Genomic DNA, 22234 nt, shown 5'->3' on the forward strand with positions numbered 1-22234 from the left:
ACTGGATAGTTCCTGGGTTGGCGGTTTTCTCTTTTTGTTTGCTGTATTAACTATACTTTTCCTCTCATCTTCCATAGCCTCTCATTCTATTTTTTTGTAATCCTTTTCTGAATAGAGAGCTTCTGAAGAGGAAGTTCTGAAGATGGGAGTCCAAGAGAGGAAGAACAGTTGTTGGGATGTCTTTGCTGCAAACTTCTGTGGGCTGAAGATGTCATAACAGTTTCTGAATGCAGCTTTTCTATTGAGTCCCCCTACCTCCCTAGTCTGGCATTTTTAGGTGTTCTTTCCTTAACCTTCCATCCTCAGTCAGGAGACATTCCCGTGCTCTTTACACACTTGCAGTTTTGCTGATTATTTGGTGGTTATAAGTGTTTTATCTTTTTTTTTTTTTTTTTTTTTTTTTTTGAGAGGAGAGGTTCAGTGCATGATTGCAGTGGCTCGCCGTTTTGCTAAAATAAAATAAGTAGTTGGTCTGGGTGTCTGTCAAACACCTCATTAATTTTTAGTAGATGTTTCTCTGTGGAGGGGCTTTGGATTATGGACCTGAATGTTAGAGGTAAAATGAAGATAAAGACTGATAGGTTGAACCTTTATAATTATAAAAGAGGACTCTTGCTCTTGGCTACTTTTGCAGAGTAAGGTGCCTGAAGATCCGTTTCTACATTATTGTCACTGTTACTTTGGACTTTGATTCTTTCCTTATGATTTGCTTACTTCCCAGCTCTCCTAGATAAGTAGTCATCAAAATTATTTTAATGTCCTTATTTGCTAACTCCACTATAATCCATTATAATACTGGATAATCTCTGGATCTAGTCTGTAGTCTGTTTTGGGGGGAATTCGAGGGGTGTCATTTGGTCCCGTCTCCTGGTATGCCTGGTAATTTTGGTTGAATGCCTAACATTGTGTGTGAAAAGTTGTAGAGACTCTGGGCAAAGTTGAACTGGGTCTCAGGCTTTGTTAGTTGGTCTCTCTGGTTTTCCTTCTCTGCTAGTCTGTAGCCCTTTGGGTGTGTCATCTGAAAGACTGCATATTTATGAGGGCCTTTCTGTTTTAGAGGGCCTTGAACTCCAGCCTTTGACTCCCCAGTTGCAAGAGTGACAATCTCTCTTCTCATCTACTCAGCCTCTTCCAGTTGCTTCCTCCTTGTTTACTAGTGTCTAACACTGTGTATATATACTTTAGGCGTTGGCAAACATCTTGAGGGGAAGTAGCAAGCAGATTTAGGGCTTATGTGTCTGTTCACTCCTCTTCAGGATCTTGGCCTCTCCAGCCTCGGATGCCTTGACAGCCCCAAAGTCTAAATCCCTGTCTTCTCAGCCTGGTAGAACACTGCAGGCCTCAGGCTCTGCATTCTGCTCCACCTCTGTTCTACTGTACTGGGAAGAGGGTATGGGGAGTAAATGGCAACAGAAGGAGATGTGCTTGGGGTGGTGAACACATAATATGTACAATGTACAGGTGGTACACTTGAAACCTATATAATTTTATTAACCAATGTCACTCCAATAAATTCATTAAAAATTTTAAAAAACTTTGGAGAGATTACTTTTTTTAAAATAGTTGTGCAATTTTCACTTCTTTGCATTTTTAAACGGTGAAATAGATTTTTAAAAAATTATTGGGCTTCTGCTAAGTTAAAAATGAGGTATATGCCCTGGCTGGGTGGCTCAGTTGGTTGGAGCATCATCCCGTGCATCAAAAGGCTGCAGGCTCGATTTCCAGTCAGGGCACATACCTAGATTGCGGGTTTGCTCCCCAGCTGGAGTGCATATGGGAGGCAATCAATCTATGTTTCTGTATCACATGTCTGTCTGTCCGCCTGTCTTTCTCTCTCTCCTGTCCTTCCCTCCCTCCCTCTCCTTTTCTCTTTCTCAAATCAGTAAACATATCCTTGGGAGAGAATTTTAAAAAAGGAGGTATATGTTCATTTGCAGACTTGCTAATTTAAAAAAACTGTACAGATTGGATTCCTTGCCACTATTTTGGCTTCTTTTGATAATAAGTATAATTGGAATTAATTATTGGGGGCGGGGGGCATACATAATTTTGACAGAACTGGAAGAACAGACTCGAAAAGCTCTAGAACTGGACCAGGAACGAAAACGAGCAAAAGAAGAAGCAGAAAGGCTTGAAAAGGAGCGTCGAGCTGCTGAAGAGGCCAAGACAGCTATAGCAAAACAAGCTGCTGACCAGATGAAGAATCAGGAACAGCTAGTAAGGAACCTTCATTCTACCCTGAGAAGAAGAAAAAATTGCACAAAAGCATGAAGTTAACCTTGTAAAAACTAAGTATATTATTATGCCTTCTGGAAAGCAAACCAAAGATACAAGTAACTTAATAACAAAGTGTGGAGATAAACCTAAAAGTGAAACAGAGTAAAAGATAAATGAAGCCTATTGCTAACAAAAAAATCTGATTCACTTAAACTTTACATGAGCAACTGGCACTTTGCTTTAGATAAACTGACAATATATTGTAGCTCCTATAAGATATCTGTAGGCCATAAGTCATTGGGTTTTTGTTTAGTGGATTTGCAGATAATTGGACTAGGCATCTTCTAAGTAGAAGATGGTTCAGGCATTTACTTGTCTTTGGGTCTTCCTGAGCCTCAGATCCCTCTTTTTGAGTAAAGCAGTAATGCCATCTAATAGGATTATTGGGAAATCAAATGAGATTATTTGACAAAGTGCTCTTTAAACTATGAAGCATTATGTAAATACAGGTTTTTTCTTTTGTAGGCGTTAGCAAATATTTTATTGATAAAAGTTTAAAAATAGCTACTAAGTCACCACATTTTAAGTTCCTGCTACTGAAACATGAATAATTTTATGTCTGTAGAATAATAAAAATTCTTTCACGTTTTCTTCTTAGTAGCTCATTAGACCTACTGTAAATATTTATGATATTAAAGAAATATTACCTTTTTTAAAAATGTAGAACTAAGAAAAACATAAAACAGCCCGAGCATATACATTAAAGCTTTGTTGACTTGATACACATTTTTGAAAATATATTATTTTCTAAGTTTTGGTAATTTTATTGTTTATTTTAGGCAGCAGAACTTGCTGAATTCACTGCCAGGATTACACTTCTAGAACTAGCCAAGAGGAAAAAGGAAGAGGAAGCAGATGAGTGGCAACAAAAAGTAATTATTTGTTTCATTCACTGTCATTTATTGAATATTTTGTACCCAGCAATATACTAAATTTATGGAGATGAACATAGGATACTGTTATAATTTTGAGGAGGAAGATACCTGTGTGTATTGTAGTAAATATTAGCCTATTGATGTGTACGCTAAGTACTTTGGGAGGACAGGAGAGGTGAATGAGGCAGGTGTTGGGGAAACTCTTCTAAGTTTAAGCTGGGTCTTGAATAATAAATTGAGTTTGGGGGTAGAAAAGATTGTGAATGGTTAGAGACTGAAGAAGAAGTCATTCCAGACAGGAAAATGATTGAGTGTAGGAAGTATGAAAGTACATGATAGATATGAGAACAGCCAGTGAGTGAGCAAGCAATTCAGAAATTTTGGGAGATGTGTCTGGAAAGTTAGAGAGGAAATGAAGTTGTGAAAGACATTATATAAATGCCCTGCTAAGGCAAGATGATGGAGAGTATCTGTAGACATTGAGTTCTGAAGATTTCAAAACAGGATTGTATATAACAGGATCAGGTATGGTTTTATAAAAATAACTTAGCAATCAGAGTGAAGGATGAATTGGGATAGTGGGTAGGATTACTTTAGAGCTAAAGACACAAACTAAGGATGTGGCAATGAGAATAAAGAGGAACAAGAATTGTGAGAGACATTTTGCGGAGGATTCAAAAGGGCATGACAGTCAGATGACTGGCTATAAAGTTGAATTAGAGGGATGCAATGATGGTGATACTGAGATTTCTAACATGATTCTTAAGTGGATGGAACCACTATTGTCTGAAATAGCACACAAGTGAAAACTAAGGCTTTAGTTGGAGGAGTGGGGGAATATAAGACTGAGAGCTTAATTCAGACTTTAAATAGCATTAATTCTTAAATGAATACTTACAGTTTTTCTACAATAAAATGGATATGGTTCCTTCTTAAATTTTCTTTGTAGCAGTTTAAATTTCATAGAGAAGTTTTTCATACATTGAGACTTATGTATGTAACTATACAAAAGGAATAAAACTATATTAACCTACCTGTTAACACTACTTTCTTTATTAGAATTTTATAGAGATATATAAACTTAAGAATAACATCACAGGGGCAAATCCTGTGAATTATGAAGATTAGAAAATTCACACAAAGAATCACATTCCCACAAAACCAGGATTAGTATTGTCACACCTCAGTGCATATCCTTTCCGGATCTTTTCCTGTTTGCATATGTGTATCACACACATTTATATATTCACAGTGAGGTCAGATTATATATACTATTTCATTTTAGTCTGTTTCATCTCATCTGTTATTAGACTATATTTAAGATTTAGATATAATTGACATTGTATTAGTTTCAGGTGTACAACATAATTCATATTTGTATACTTTGTGAATGATCACCACAATAAGTCACCATACATAGCTACAGTTTTTTTCCTTGTGATGAAAACTTTTAACTCTCTTAGAGATTTTCAAATATGCAATACAGTTTTATTAACTACAATTATCATTCTGTATGTTACATCCCGTGATTTATTTTATAGCTGGGAATTTTTACTCATTAATCCCTTTGTCGTAGTTTGCCCACCCTTGCCCCTGGTAACCTCCAGTCTGTTCTCTGTGCCCACAAACTCAGTTGTTTTGTTTGTTTTTATTTTACATAAAGGTGAAAGCATGGAATATTTGTCTTTCTCTGACTTATTTTATTTGGCATAATGCTGTCAAGGTCCATGCATGATGTTACACGTGGCAAGGTTTCCTTCTTTTTTTATGGCTGAATATTATTCCAGAGAGAGAGAGAGAGAGAGAGAGTGTGTGTGTGTGTGTGTGTTTAGACAACACCCCGCCCCCCATTTTCTTTTTGCATTTATTCATCATCCAAATTAGAATATTTTTGAAAGTGAAATTCAGGCATACCTGCAAGATATGATAGCTCAGATAATTGGCGCTGTTGGAATACTTCATGTTGTTTCATATCAGATGACACTTAATATCTAGTTAACTAGCCATTAATGATTTTAATTGATTATTGGATTAGAGTAAGTACAGTCTGATCCTTCCACTGTTGGATTACATTTTCCCCCATATAGTTAAAATGTACACTATTAGGTGTGGCATTTTTGGCATTATACAAAAATATCCATTTCTCATCAACCATTTGCAGAACAATTTTAGCAGCAATTGATAATCCTTGCCAGAATTAATAATTTTATTAAGGTTTTTAAAGTAATGTTTTAAAAATTCTGTCACTCCTACCTGCTGGCATTCTTCTATAAAAGTAGAACTTTCATCAGTAGGGTTTATTTTTATTGCCTGAAATACAGTTTCTATTAGGAGGAATTACTTGATTCTTTAAATTACTGATTTTTAAGGTTGCTGATAAATTTATTTTAAATATTCAGGCTTTTGCAGCCCAGGAAGACTTGGAAAAGACCAAAGAAGAGTTAAAAAGTGTGATGTCTGGCCCCCCTCCGCCTCCACCACCACCAGTCGTTCCTCCCACCGAAAATGAACATGATGAACATGATGAAAACAATGCTGAGGCTAGTGCTGAATTATCAAATGATGGGGTAATGAACCATAGAAGTGAGGAGGAGCGTGTAACAGAAACACAGAAAAATGAGCGTGTTAAAAAGCAACTCCAGGTATTTAAAACTTGCAATTCTATGAATATTTAAAATATAGTTTGCATTTTCCTCATTTATCATAACAAAGTTATTAGAAAGGAACATTTGATTTTGGGAAGCATACCTGACATTGTGATCGATTGGCCTGTGAGTGCTTGTCTATAGGTACATCATTTCATCTCTTCCGTTATGTGACTCCATTAGCAAATGTTGGTTAGCTCTATGTAGTGAGGCCTTAACTAGTGAGACATTCTTTAATTACAGTTTAACCCATATTTAAAGATGAAACTATTTTCATGATGTATTTAAAAAACAAATGAATTTAGTTTTTAAACAAAGTGTATATTAAAAAGCAATGATAATTTAATAGACTATCTGTATGACATTACATCATCTGAATTATTTACTTACTGATCTAATTACACAATTAGATCAGAATCAGAAATTTTAATATTCTTGGTCTTTTTTTCACATTAAGTTTTCTAACTTTTCAATTGGTGAAATTTTTAGATATTAATAAAAGAAAATGAGGTGATAACTAATAAATGTATTGACTTTTGGAGAAGGCTTCTCTCATAGTGTAGATTTTAGATCTTACAGTAACATTATTCTGTAATGGCTACATTAAATATTTTAAGTTATATCAAGTATTGTAAGAAAATTAAGGAAATTTAGATTAATACACAAAATCAAAATAGTTGATGGGTGTGGAAATGAAAGGCCATGGGTATTTCTTCCTAACCATTATCCCCTTGATTACTAAAAGTAAAACAAAGTCACACACTTTAAAGAATTCACAGTGGAATTTTAAATATACTAAAAAGCAGATTTCTTATATGTATGTTTTTGTTTTTAAGCCTTTTTCATAAGTTTTTAAAATCTCAGAAAAAAATAAGTCATACTTTTTTATTTTTTAAACATAGGCATTAAGTTCAGAATTAGCCCAAGCCAGAGATGAAACCAAGAAAACACAAAATGACGTTCTTCACGCTGAGAATGTTAAAGCAGGCCGTGATAAGTACAAGACTCTGCGACAGATTCGACAAGGCAATACAAAGCAGCGTATTGATGAGTTTGAAGCAATGTGAGAGCTGTTATTTTGCATACATGTTCTTCATAAGCTGAACCACCAACAGAGAAAAGCAGGCCTTTGCAGATGTGATGGAATGCATCCCACCTTGCCAAAGCACTTATACCAGTTTGACTTGTGGTGGCTAAAAGACATATTTAAGGGGAGCGCTTCAACATTAAGGCAGTGTGACATCATGTTTGGTTTTCTTTTTCATTTGAGCCAGGAAATGGAGGACAGTGTTCATCACCTCCTTTCATATTTTGCATTTTTCTTTTTTTTTTTCTGTTGAAGATTAACACTAATTATCATGTCTGACAAATGTGTATGTGTGATTTAAGCACTTTGTACATTTTAAAGGATGATGGTGATTCAATGAGTGTTTAGGTTGAGTACTCTGTTTTCCCTTGCCCCTTCCATATTTTACCTGCATGTATTTCACATTCTCTCATTAAGTTTTCTCAATGTGCCCTTCTCATATCTTGCCATGCCCATAGCCGTAATTCTGCCACCATACAGATCATTGGCAGTGTTTAAAATGAGGATAGGTCATAGGTGGACAGTCTGATCATTGTGTAGAAGATGACTTTGAATCATGAAAAGGATTAGAAAGTTTAATAGTGTAGTGTCCAGCTGGTGGTTAATTTTTTTAATCCTGATTTTATTACATTATTGGATATTTGCTTGCTTAATTACAGTCATCTTTGACAACTGAATTGATTAGTGTTTCATCTTCTGTCATCCTTTGGTTTTCTTTGCCTACTGATTCACAAAGGTGTAGACAGTAGGTAGTAAGTAGTTCCCTAGAAGTTTACTTGATGATATACTACCTGCAAATAACAGTTTCCTGAAAGATTTTAAAAGTTTTGCTCTTTCACAGACTGGTTTAGACAGACATTTAATAAAAGAAAATACATATTTGTTGGTAATTGATTATAATCATTAAAAACCCTGGACCTTCCTGGAAGGGCAGCATATGAAAACATCAGTCCCATGAGGGGACAGTAATGCTACCTCACTACTACACCTGTGATGAGTGGTTGTTCAACACAATGGAGTGTTCAAGTTATATGTTTTATAATGCATAATAATATTTCAGTCATGGATGACTATGTTTGAAATTTCCTTTTCTTTCAGGATATTTTAGAGTGCTAAATTTTTAACTGCCTTTTTGTTGAGCTGAATCGTGGGACTCTGAATTGTATTAAAATTGTAAGCTCTAACTGGTATACTGTCTTCCTGGAGAGGCGTTCTATGTCTGAGAAGGGAGGGGGTGGTGTGTGTGTGTGTGTGTGTGTGTGTGTGTGTGATTCTGTGTCTGAGAAGGGGTTATGTGTGTGTTGCATTCTGTGTCTGAGAAGGTGTGTGTGTGTGTGTGTCGCGTTCTATGTATGAGAAGGGGTGTGTGTGTGTGTAGGTTGCCCTCATAGCATAAGAAGAGTGTCTGTATCTTTGTTTCTTGGTGTAATTGTTGCATAGTCATTTTAGCACGTTTGGTTCCTAAATCATTGTGCTTATCTTTTTCTAGTCTCTAACTAAGAGTACTGAAATTTGGTTTGTTGATCCTATTTTAGAAATTATAATATTAGGTAATAAATATTAAGTTCAATTATGTCTTTAGAAGAAATCTTTCTAGTTTGAAAGATGTTCTAATATTCACGTTCTAACATTTTTTTTATTGTAAAACATCTGAATTTGGAAATGAGGAAAGCCTTGTTTTCTCTGTGTGGTTCAGCTACTTTTCATTTGGTATTATGCATTCAGATTGACATTTATCTATTGAAATTGCCATTTTGTTAAGACATTTTTCATGCACAGTAGATTCAAGTTGTGTCTGAAAATATCTCTTATGCTTTTTGATTTTGCTGACTTTAAAAGGATTAATCTGGGCAGACATGAAAAAGAAAGGTTACATTTAATATATTTTTTTGGATTTTGTAGGACAAAATATAACTGGTTAACCTTGAAGTGACTGTTGTGCAGTGGTTGTACACATGATTCAAAACACTATTGAAGAGAATGTTTCTACATGAGCACATTAGCAGAACACATGGTGAGCCCTGCATCATGCTTTCAAGCATAAGTGTTCACTTTTCCAAAGCATTAAGGCAATTGCCATAACAGGTGAAAATGTAGACCACCATTGGATTTTTATTAATTTTATTTTTGAATTTGTGTACTACCATTGCTGCATCAGTTTGATATCAGTGTTGAAAAATTACCAGTTATATTTTTGTTTATACTCTATTTGTAGATTAGGATTAAAATGGAGTTAATCCATTTTTAAAGCTGTGTGAATTTTTCTAAACAGGAACAACTATTTGCAATATGGATTTTCATAGTGATTAAACCAATTATAACTTTTATTATTAGCAGTTGAGAGCACATGTTTATATAGCAATGTAAAAATATATTAACGAATATTTGGTAAATTCCAACAGCCTTTTACCATTATCATAATTTTGTGTTGTACAATAAAGTTACAGTTACATCTATAATTTTGGATAACATTCATTGGTTAACAATAAAGTGACAAAAGCTCATGCCTTTAAGGTCCACTGTTGTTATTTAACATGGATTTTTTGGTCTATTTTCTGAAAATTTTCATCTCTATTAGGCCCATAAATCATCACATATTAAAAATGAAAAGCGGTTAGGAAAAAATTATAAAATTCTCATGGCTTTACTCTTTCTCCTAAATTATATCTCTTTTGATATGGAAGTAATAATGATTGTTAATTCTGTGGAAAAATTAAATCGACTCTTGATAACAGAAATCAAGTTTTTCAGTCATTGCTTTTATTGTATAGTGTTGTAGTTTCTTTTTCCTGAAGAAGATAGTTTCATTGTCATTGATTAATCTCACAGTTAAAATGCTAATGTTCTTTAAAGAACTGTACTCTAAGTGCATTTATTTAAATACATATTCTTAAAGTAGCATTACAGAGCAGTTACCATAAATCTAGAAGTTAATTGTCCTTTTAAAAGCTTCTTACTAATTTTTAACATGAAGATTATTACTAATAAACAACTGATAAAGCTAAGTATAGGAAAAACCATGTGTCTTCTCAATCTAGTAATATTTAATTCACTTTTTTATTGCTGTTCTTAAAGGTAGGTAATTTCTTCTCATCCTGTCAGAAAAGGGAATTTTGTATTTCAAGAGTTACTATAAAGAACTAGAATTATCACTTACAGAGTATCTTAGGCCATATTGGAACTCTCACTCCTGATTATTATTATTAGAAAAGAGTTTCAATGTTGGTATTCTGAGAAAAGCAAAAAATGCCTAGACTTTTTGTCTCAGTTGTGATTACCTTGATGAATGGTGATGTTAGAAGTGAAGATACAAAAGCATCCCATTCTGTGTATATATGATGAAAACAATTACGCTTAAAACTGAAGTATAAGGAGTTACTGCCTTTAGCATTAATTTACTGAAATAATTAGTAAACCAAAGCTTAGATATCTTTAGTAAGGATAAGGGAAATCATATAAATATGGAGCTACCCTGCACTGGTTGATAAGTTTCTCTCTTAAGTTTGTTCTAAATGAACAGAAGTTTAGCATTTTCTTAACTAGATTATGCATCAGATATTCTAATGTGGTTTATCACATAGAATGACAGTATTCTAGCACATTTCCAAAGCTTGGTGGATTCTGGAGATGTTTTGATAACTTCGTAAAAGTCAAGGCAATCTGACTCCTCACATTCTACCCTGGGAACCAGGAAAAATTGGCTCACAATAATGTTTCATATATCAAAGCTTATCACTTTCCCATTCTTCACTTTTTCACTTAAATTATCTTAACTCCCATTCCTAGTGGACCTACTTCTTAATATGCCCATCTTTCAAGATTGTAAGAGCTGCCGTTTTTACCTCTGGAAAGATTGTAACTCCTTGCTTTGTTCCCTCAACATTTTTGACCTTCCTTAAACTCTTGATACAAGAGTTTTCTGATTTCAGGTTACATACACTGCTTTAGGAGTCGAAGTATTCATCATATTTTCCACAGAATTTTCAGGTTAAAAGTCATGACTAATATAATTAGTGCCATATCTTTTAAATTCAGGTTTATGTTTGGCTCTGGGCTTCCCCAGCCACTAAATGGTTCCAGGTTCTTATTTAATGATCTCCATTTAGCCAATACGTTTTTATTAAGTACCAGCTATATTCTGGAATATAGAAGCAAGATTAGAATGACTGTGACCCTTTGTAATGGCCTATCTTAAAATAGGAAACTTCAAATATTTATCTAGCTCTTAGACTATTTGCATTCATCTGTTACAATACTAGATTGTTTTTAAAATGGCAGTACCATTTTGTTGATTTATGTTCTTTGTATGCCCAGATTCCTCCGTGCTTGTATCTAGTCAGTTGCTTCCATCCACATAATTTATTATTTGTATTTCTCTATTTTAATTGTTCTTGTTTATTTAATGATCATTTTAAAATTTAGATGTACTTTGATATTTATGCATGTCATATAATTGCTCTTAAAAATAGTGATACTGGTTTTTGTTTGTCTTTACTAAGTCTGTATAGCCAGTAGTCTGTCTTCCAAGTGGTAATATGGTATCAAAATTTTAGATTTATACAATGATCCTTGGAAGAGTTCTTTTTGATAAAACATGGATTTATTTTATAAAATTCTTACACTTTTATAATGTATGCCATAGTATTACTTTTAGTTTTTACAAGTTAAATTAAGATGTTTTATTTTCAGTTTTAGACCTAGAAATGCATGTATGTCTTAGGTTCACAAGGCAATACCCCCCTCTCTTTCCTGTTGTTGATACTGAAACGTCTGTAATTCAAGTCTAGCATTTGAATGTATATGCATGCCATCATTCCATTTATATTATTATTTACTTTAAAATTTTAGCTATTGGATAAAAGTTTTGTGATGAAGGAAACTACTACAACATAAAGCAGATCAGCAGAGGAAAATTAGTGAAACAGAATAAGAAACAGTATAGTTTCTCAGGTATGCTTTTTCTTTGGTAAATTACTTAATTTTTATTTTATAGCTCTAACTTTATAAGAAGACTCATACCCAGCTGACAAAACAAGTATAATAATAATCTGTATTAAATGTTGAGATGTTTACTGCGTTAGGAGTTTTCTATTGAATCTATTTACTGCGTTAAAATATACATAACAGACAAAAATGGGGAGACAGAGAAACAACCCCCCATCAAAAGGAAAGGTAGAATTCCCAGAAAGAGTGCTAAATGAAATAGAGGAGAGCAAACTATCAGATATGGAATTCAAAACATGGATTATGGAGAAGTTCAATGAGCTCAGCAGAAATTACAAAGAACTCCAGGGAAACTACAGGGAACTTCAGAAAAACTACAAGGAACTTACTGAGAATTACACCAGCATGAAAAGGGACATAGAAGCTATCAATAAGAGCCAGGAGGAAATGAAGAATACAATCTCTGAATTGAAGAACACAGTAGAAGGAATTAAAAGCAGGCTAGAGGAAGCAGAAGATGGGACCAGCGAGCTGGACGACAATGTAGACAAAAACTCCCAGACAGTGCAACAAAATGAAAAAAAGACTGAACAAGACTGAAGAGACAGACAGCTGCAGGACAACATGAAATGTAATAATATCTGTATCATAGGAATTCCAGAAGGAGAAGAAGAGCAAGGGATAGAAAACCTGTTTGAAAAACTAATGACAGAAAACTTCCCTAACATGAGGAGAGAAAGAGTCATGCAAGTCCAGGAAGCACAAAGGGTCCCAATGAAGATAAACCCCAACAGACCAACTTCAAGACCCATCATAATTAAAATGGCAACATTCAAAGTCAAAGAGATAATCCTAAAAGCAGCAAGAGAGAAACAACTAATAACATACAAGGGAGCTCCAATAAGGCTATCATCAGATTTCTCAGCAGAAACACTACAAGCCAGAAGGGAATGGCAAAAAAAATATTCCAAGCAATGAAAAACAAAGGCCTACAACCAAGAATACTGTACCCAGGAAGGCTCTCATTCAAAATGGAAGGTGAAATAAGGAGTTTCCAAGACAAAAGAAGGCTAAAAGAATACATCTCCACCAAACCAGCACTGCAAGAGATGCTAAAGGGTCTGCTTTAAGAAGAAGAAACAGAGACAGAGAAGAACATGAGTACAAAGGGGGAAAATGACAATGAATAAGTACTCATCGGTAATAACCTTAAATGTAAATGGACTAAATGCTCCAATCAAAAGACACAGGGTAGCTGAATGGATTAGAAAGCATGACCCACATATATGCTGTCTACAAGAGACCCACCTTAGAACAAAAGATCTACACAGACTGAAAGTGAAGGGATGGAATAAAGTATTTCAAGGAAATGGACATTAAAAAAAAAAGCTGGGGTAGCAATACTTATATCAGACAAAACAGATTTCACAGCAAAAGCCATAAAAAGAGACAAAGAAGGACATTTCATAAAACTTAAGGGGAAAATCCATCAAGAAGATATAACCCTTATAAATATATATGCACCCAACTTAGGAGCACCCCAATATGTAAGGAAAAGTTTGAAAGACTCCAAGAAAGATATAGACAGCAACACACTCAATGGGACTTTAACACCCCGTTGTCAACAATGGACAGATCTTCTAAGCAAAGAAACACCAAAGATATTGAGGCACTGAAGAACACTCTAGATCAAATGTACTTAGTCGATATATGTAGAACTTTTCACCCCAAAGAAGCAAAATATACATTCTTCTCAAGTGCACATGGAACATTTTCAAAGATAGACCACATGTTAGGAAACAAAACAAGCCTCAACAAATTCAAGAAAATTGAAATTATATCAAGCATCTTCTCAGGTCACAATGGCTTAAAATTGAATATCAGCCTCAAGGGAAAAACTCAAAAACATTCAAACTCATGGAGAATGAATAATATGCTATTAAATAATGAATTGGTTAACAGTGACATCAAGGAAGAAATAAAAAATTTCTGGAAACTAATGATAATGAACACACAACAACCCAAAACCTATGGGATACAGCGAAAGCAGTCATGAGAGGAAAGTTCATAGCAATACAGGCCTACCTAAAAAAGCTAGAAGAATCTCTAATAAAACATTTAACTCTACAGCTACAAGAACTAGAGGAAGAACAACAAGCAAAGCCTACATCAAGTAGAAGAAAGGAAATCATCAAGATCAGAGCACAATTAAATGACATAGAGACTAAACTAGCAATTCAAAAGATCAACATAAGTAGGAGCTGGTTCTTTGAAAAGATAAACAAAATTGACAAGCCTTTAACCAGGCTCATCAAGAAAAAAAGAGGATCCAAATAAATAAAATCAGAAAAGAAAAAAGAGAAATCACAACCAATACCACAGAAATACAAAGGATTATAAGAAATTATTACGAACAACTGTATGGCAAGAAATTTGACAACCTAGAGGAAATGGACAAATTCCTGGAAACATATAGTCTTCCAAAACTGAATCAAGAAGAATCAGAAAGCCTGAATAGACCAATAACAACTAGTGAAATTGAAGCAGTAATCAAAAAACTTTCAGCACGCAAAAGCCCTGGACCAGATGGCTTCACAGGTGAATTCTACGAAACATTTAGGAAAGAACTAATTTCTATCCTCCTCAGACTATTTCAAAAATTCCAAGAAGAGGGAAGACTCCGAAACTCGTTCTATGAAGCCAGTATAACCCTAATTCCAAAACCAGGTCAGGACACAACAAGGAAAGAAAACTACAGGCCAATATCGCTGATGAACATAGATGCTAAAATCCTCAACAAAATATTGGCAAGCAGGATCCAGCAATACATCAAAAAGATCATACACCACGATCAAGTGGGATTCATTTCAGGGATGCAAGGATGGTTTAATATTCGCAAATCAATAAACGTAATACACCACATAAACAAATGAAAGACAAAAACCACATGATCATATCAATAGCTGCAGAAAAAGCATTTGATAAAGTACAGCACCCATTCAGGATGAAAACTCAGCAAAATGGGAATAGAGGGAGCATACCTCAACATAATAAAGGCCATATACGGGAAACCTGAAGCCAACATCATACTCAGTGGACAAAAACTGAGAGCATTCCCCCTGAGATCGGGAACAAGACAAGGATGTCCACTTTCTCCACTCCTATTCAACATAGTCTTAGAAGTTCTAGCCATAGCAATCAGACAAGAAAGAGAAATAAAAGGCATCCAAATTGGAAAAGAGGAAGTAAAATTGTCATTATTTGCAGATGACATGATAGTGTACATAGAAAACGCTATAGACTCCACAAAAAAACTACTCGACCTAGTAAGTGAATTTGGCAAAATAGCAGGGTACAAAGTCTATTCAGAAATTGAAGGCATCTCTGTACACCAACAATAAAATATCAGAGATAGAAACTAAAAGAAAAATCCCATTTATGATAGCAACAAGAAAAATAAAGTACCTAGGAATAAACTTAACCAAAGAGGTTAAAGGCCTGTACTCAGAAAACTACATAACATTGAAGAAAGAAATGAAGGAAGATACAAATAAATGGAAGCATATACCATGTTCATGGATAGAAAGAATCAACATCAATGTCCATACTACCCAAAGCAATTTATAGATTCAATGCACTTCCTATTAAAATACCAATGATATTTTTCACAGACCTAGAACAAACACTTCAAAAATCTATATGGAACCAAAAAAGAGCCCGAATAGCCACAGCAGTTTTGAGGAAGAAGAACACAGTAGGAGGAATCACAATACCTGATATCAAACTATACTACAAGGCCACGGTAATCAAAACAGTCTGGTATTGGCATAAGAACAGACATATAGATCAATGAAACAGAATAGAGAGCCCAGAAATAAACCCAGGTCTGTATGGTCAACTAATATTTGACAAAGGGGGAAGGAACATCAAATGGAGTGAAAAGAGCCTCTTCAACAAATGGCGTTGGGAGAACTGGTCAGGGACATGCAAAAAAATGAAAGTAGACCACCAACTTACACCATACACCAGAATAAACTCAAAATGGACCAAAGAGTTAAATGTAAGCCGTGGCACCATAAAAGTCCTAGAGGAAAACATAGGCTGGAAAATTTCAGATACCCCACGTAGCAACATTTTGACTGATGTATTTCCTAATGTAGGGAAATAAAGGAAAGAATAAACAAATGGGACTACATCAAACGAAAAAGTTTCTGCTCAGCTAAAGAAAACATCAGCAAAATGAAAAGGAAACCAACCATATGGGAAAATATGTTTGCCAATGATATCTCAGACAAGGGATTGATCTCCAAAATACATAAAGAACTCACACGACTCAACACCAAGAAGACAGACAACCCAATTAAAAAAAGGGCAAAGGACTTGATCAAACACTTCTCCAAAGAGTACATACAGAGGGTCCATAGACATATGAAAGGATGCTCAACGTCACTAGCCATCAAAGAGATAGATGCAAATAAAAACCACAACGAGATACCACCTCACACCAGTCAGAATGGCCATCATCAACAAATCAACAAACAACTTGTGCTGGCGAGGATGCAGAGAAATGGGAACCCTGGTGCGAATGCAGACTGGTGCAGCCACTATGGAAAACAGTTTGTAATTTCCTCAAAAAACTAAAATTGGAACTGCCTTTTGAACCAGCAATTCCATTGCTAGGATTATATCAGAAAAATCCTGAAACACCAATTCAAAAGAACCTATGCACCCCTATGTTCATAGCAGCACTATTTACAATAGCCAGGTGCTGGAAACAGCCGAGGTGCCCATCTGTAGATGAGTGGATCAAAAAACTATGGTACATTTACACAATGGAGTACTATGTAGCAGAAAGAAAGAAGGAACTTCTACCATTTGTAACAACATGGATGGAACTAGAGAGAATTATGCTTAGTGAAATAAGCCAGGCAGCGAAAGAAAAATACCTTATGCTGTCACCTATTACAGGAAACTAATGAACAACACAAACAAATGAGCAAAATTGAACCAGAGGTATGTAAACAAGGAGCAGAGTAACAGTAACAAGGGGGAGGCGGGAGTCAGAGAAGGGGGTGAGAAGGGGGTAAGAAGGGGAAGGGTCTAGTCAAAGAACATGTATAAATGACCCATGGACATTGACAACTGAGTGGGGACTGAATGTGGGAGAAGGGGGTGACAGGATGCAGGGAAGCAAGAGAGGAATAAAAGTGGGACAGCTGTAATGGGAAAACAAAAAAATATGCATAACATAAAATTTACCATTTTAACAATTTTCAAGTGTACAGTTTAGTAATAGTACATTCATGTTGTTGTGCAACTGTCACCTCTACCCATCTTCAGAGCTTTTTCCATCATCCCAAACTGAATCTATTTATTAACCACTAACTCATTCCCCATTACTTTCTTCTTAGTCCCTCGTAACCACTGTTGTATTTTTGGTCTCCAAATATGACTATTCTAGGGAGCTTTTATAAATGGACTCATAATATTTGTCCTTTTGTGTCTGTCTTACTTCACTGAGTATATGTTTTCAAGTTTCATTCCTGTTATTGTATGTATTAGAATTTTATTCTTTTTTAAGGCTGAGTACTATTTCATTGTATATATGTACCATATTTTGTTTATCCATTCATCAGTCAATGGACATTTGGATTGTTTCCACATTTTGACAATTGCCAATAATGCTACTATGTACATTGGTGTACAAATACCTGTTCAAGTCCTTGCTTTCAATTTTTTGGGGTATATACCCAGAAATGAAATTGCTATGTTTAATTTTTTGAGGAACTGCCATACTGTCTTTCATAGTAGCTGTGCCATTTTACATTCCTACCACCAGTGCATAAGGGTTCCAGTTTTTCCACATCCCCACCAACAATTGTTATCTTTGTTTTTGATAATAGCTCTCCTAATGGATGAAGCGGTACGTCACTGTGGTTTTGATGTACATTTCCCGATGATGCATTTCTCTGTGATGTTGAGCCCATCTTTTCATGCACTCATTGACCATATGTATATCTTTGCCAAAATTTTTATTCATGTTTTGTCCATTTTTAAAAATTGAGTTTGGTATTTTTGTTATTACTGAGTTGTACTTCTTTATATTTTCTGGATATTAATTAATCTCATCAGATTATATGAGTTGCAAATAATCCCTTATATATGTGAGTTGCAAATATTCTCCCATTTGTGGGTTGCCTCTTCACTATTGATATTATCCTTTGATGCACAAAAGTTTTTAATTTTTATGAAGTTCAATTTAATTTTTCTTGCCTGTGCTTTTAGTTTTCATGTGTTTTAAAGAGAAAAAGGAAATTTTGGTGAAGGTATTACTAAAAGGAGGCAGACCAGGATGGCTATCTTATGTACACTGTTTATAGAGTCAATAGAGATGAAAAGTAGACTCTCTAGACTGCTCTAGAACATGTGGTTAACTGCTCACTGACTAGGATGGCGAAGCTAGAATGCATTGGTTCAGAAATTTATGGAGCCTTGAATCGTATGCTGAGGTGGTTTTGGTTTGATTTGAAAACACCTGGTGTTTGGGGAATGAGTTACAGAAGGGAACAATAACTAAGCTTAGGTCTCAAGGAAAATTCATGCTGCTATGTAAGGTATACTGAAAGGTATATTTGAATAAGAGAATAAAGAAAGCTTAGTAGAACTATGTATCCTGCAATTAGCCTGAAGAATGGCTGTGGTCATGAGAAAGATTAAATTACTACTTTCCGAGAATTTAAAAGGAAATATCTGCATGTAATTTGCTCTCATGTTTGCTATGTAGTTCTTTTTTGCTGCTTATTTTCCAAGTGACCTCTTCAGGACAGTTAAGACTTCTGTTTTTATTTTATCCAGCCTTCAGGTTGGGTTCTTCAGTGGCACAAAGAAGTAGAAAGACATCCAAGGAAAAATAGATTGGATTCCGAGTTCTAATTCCAGATGTTCTACGCTCTTGTCTGATTTTTATAAGCAGTTTTCATATTTCTGAATTAGATGGTCTGTTTAACAACATTTCTCTGGAATCAGATATAGACACTTAGATTCCAGATGCATTGTCTTCTCAAAAATGCAATGCCTGACCAAGGGTTAATATCCCTGTACTTGGAATTTTAACACTTGCTTGTAGTTGAAAAACTATTACCGCAGAGAGTGCTTACAACAGCAGTTCTGTCAATATTCTTTCTGCTTTCAGATGCTCTTAATAATGTGACTAGAAAGCAATTGAAGGATTTTCTAAAACAGGTTTTTAAGGAGTTAGAAAAACAGTTCTTAAAAGGTAATTTTGAAGAGGTTATATTCAACAAAACACAAGTCAGTGAAGATTATCTCAGAATATACACACACAGTTTATTCTCTGGCTATGATAGTTTTGAATAACTTTGGAAATTTCTGTAGATATTTAAAGTAGAGAATCGTATTGATTATGCCCCATCAACTTAGCTTTTGCTAGAGATGATTTGATTCATCTACTTATGCCCAAATGATACATTAAGGGTTGCTTTTCCTTATTTTAGCTTATTTTCCCCATATAATTTCTAATACAGTATTTCTCTCAATTTTTAGGCCATAAAGTTTTTGAATATAGGTGAATAAAGTATTGCTAGTCTTAAGGTACAAGCAGATGGTTTTCCTTCCCACTAACTTTAGAGAAACTAACAACTTTGCTGTTATGTAGATAATACTTGATACTAGCACATTTTAGTTTCCTAGAATATTTGGGTTGATTAAACTATTATTTTTCCACTATAAATTTTAAGATCTTTTTAAAGTAGTCAATTATAAGTATGAAAAATGTTTTTGTTGGTAGGTAGAAAATAAAATCATTGTTATTTGGTAGTTTATATGCATTCTTAAAATATCCTGAGAGAATACTTCCATTTTGTATAGAGTACCAAGCAGTATATAACCTAGAATTAGGACCCAAACCTTATCATCTGTAAAGTTTATAAATAGTTTCATATAGTACATCACATTACATTCTAGTATAAGCTGATGTTTTAAGGATTTTTATGGTAAGTTTATAAAACTTAGACTTTTCCAAAGGCTTTGCATCAAATGTTAGCAATTTATCCATTAAATCATTGGCATTAGTATTTTTGGAATGTTCTCAAGCATTAGGAAGACTGGAAGCAAGTACATGTCTTCTAGATTACTGGTATGATGTCTATAGGTAAGAAAATGTTCTCTACCTCCTCTTATTTTTGAACCATTGTGCTTTAGCTCTTAGAGAATAGACATTTAAATGGTTTTCAATTGAATAGTATTATGAAAGGAATGCTGAATGGGAGACAAGGTGGCATGGTATTTTTTCTCATAAAGTATTAAAACTAATACATATGTACATAGGCATTCATACAGTCATTCTTTCTTCCAGAGATTTATAGAGTAATGGCTATTTATGCAAAGCACAGTTATAGAAGGTAGATGAGACCTTGTGACTCTGTCATGGAAATTGTAGTGAAGTCAAGGAGTTGAGACATGGACTCAAGATATGGAAAGTAAAGTAGTAAAATACCAGAAAAAAAAAAAGATAAAATGTTCAAGAGTCAGAGAAATTAGAAGTCACTTAGTAGGTGCTAATTAGCAAACAAGAAGCATGATATTGACTTTGACTAATGAGGCCTGAAAAAGTTTTCTTTCATTTCTAAATTACAGGTGCTAGAAAGCATCAGAAGTATAAATTCATCCCTAGGGAGGTTAGCTACAACTTTAGATTTATTGGCTTAGTTCTCTGCCACTAAGGAATTGCAAATTCTTTAATATCAAATATAAATGTGGTTTCCTTATAATAAGTCTTGAATATGAGCAACCTTATTGATAATGATTTATATTAAAATAGCCGATCTTGAAACATAATAATTAGTTTTCTTATGGCCTTTTGTTTACTGTATTTGACTTGCTATTAAGTTTACCATTTTTACTACAAATTATTTTTTACTTTATATATTAGGATATCCATAACCTCAAGCAGTACAGGTAGAATTTCCTTCTCAAACAATTGTTAATTATGTGGATTTTTGTAAGTTTATATAGTAATAGCTTCTATCATAGCAAAACATCAGAAAACTGGGATAGTAAGGATTTTTTTCCTTTGGAGATTTTTAAAAGCATTAAAATAATCAAGTTACTATGAAATTCCCTCTCCCATTGAAATTTTTTAGCTCCACTTAAACTTTTAAAAACAGAAAAGTAGATATTAAATTACAGATAATTTAGGAAAGTATATTTTTATTGGCTTCTGGTATTATGTGTTGAAGTTGCCCAATAGTGAAAGGTGCTTTAAGTCATACTTAGAAAGCCTCATTTTAAAAAATTTGGTTAAATCATTAAAATTCTTAAAAATAAGTGATACATGCACATGAAACAAAATTCAATAAATACAGTAGGATAACTTTTAAAAACAAATAAGCCTTTCTCTGTCATCTAGTTGTCAGCTCTCCCCATAGATAACTTTTCAACTTGTGCCTCTTTCTGGAGATTACCTTACACACATAAATTACAGCATTCTGTTAAGATGGTTCTACATATCTTTCACTGAATGGTGTGTATTTTGGAAATCATTACATATTAATACAAAAAGAGGTGCTTCTAAACCTCTGATGAACATTTATGTTTTGACCATCCTTTGCTGTTATAAGCAATACTGTGATGTGCAAACACTGCTGTGTTTTATCCTCTTTAAGAAATTGTGTTCCAGTCCAGTGGATAGGGTAAGTTTATATAAGATTTTCTATGTATTATGCATTTCTAAATATAGGAAGTTATTTTTTACATAAAAGATGTAGCTGTACTTTCATTAAAAAAATTAAATAGCATGTGCTTATTGTACACTTCATAAGTGGATTTCTGTATATATCAGACTTACTTAAAAGGTGACACAGCTATAATTATCTTAATGGTTCACTTTTGAGGGCCCAAGTGAAAAAGCTCTGCCAATAATTAGAACTGACTTCTGCTAATTCTATGATCAGAAAATATTATTTTAAAAAAGAAGCAAATCAATAGGTAGGATTTTCTAAGTGTACTTTAATCGCTTTGTAAAAGAATTGTTTGGGCTTTGATACCTATTTTTTTTTTTTTGGCTTGAATTGATTAAGCAATATTGTTTCCATTATTTTTTTCCTTTTTATTGAATTTATTGAGGTGACACTGGTTAACAAAATTATACAGGTTTCAGGTGCACAATTCTCCAACACGTGATCTGTGCAGTGTATTGTGGGTTCACCACCCAAAGTCAAGTCTTCATCCATCACCATTTATCGCCCCTAACTTGGATAAGTTTTTAGTTTTTAATTTACTTTGCCACCATTTCCACGGTAGTTTTCATTTGCCTGCTTTTTTTTAAATGGCAAATGACAAACTCAGATCATTGCCAAACATGCTAATACGTAAGACGCTTTACCATG

At 34.3% G+C, this 22234-nt stretch overlaps 1 protein-coding gene across 2 annotated transcripts in view; it reads left to right on the forward strand.

Annotated features, from left to right (window-relative positions):
• LOC150019807 (radixin-like) overlaps positions 1-22234 on the forward strand; it is a 112956-nt gene that overhangs the window by 72848 nt on the left and 17874 nt on the right. For both annotated transcript variants that reach the window (XM_090266689.1, XM_090266688.1), the window contains 4 exons: positions 2057-2217; positions 3057-3149; positions 5552-5794; positions 6700-6860. In XM_090266689.1, the coding sequence (XP_090122815.1) occupies positions 2057-2217; positions 3057-3149; positions 5552-5794; positions 6700-6860 (658 nt within the window). The remainder of the gene's footprint in view (positions 1-2056; positions 2218-3056; positions 3150-5551; positions 5795-6699; positions 6861-22234) is intronic.

This window comes from Furipterus horrens, unplaced genomic scaffold (assembly GCF_987537825.1).
Source record: "Furipterus horrens unplaced genomic scaffold, mFurHor1.1.pri manual_scaffold_2, whole genome shotgun sequence".
Classification (NCBI taxonomy): Eukaryota; Metazoa; Chordata; class Mammalia; order Chiroptera; family Furipteridae; genus Furipterus; species Furipterus horrens.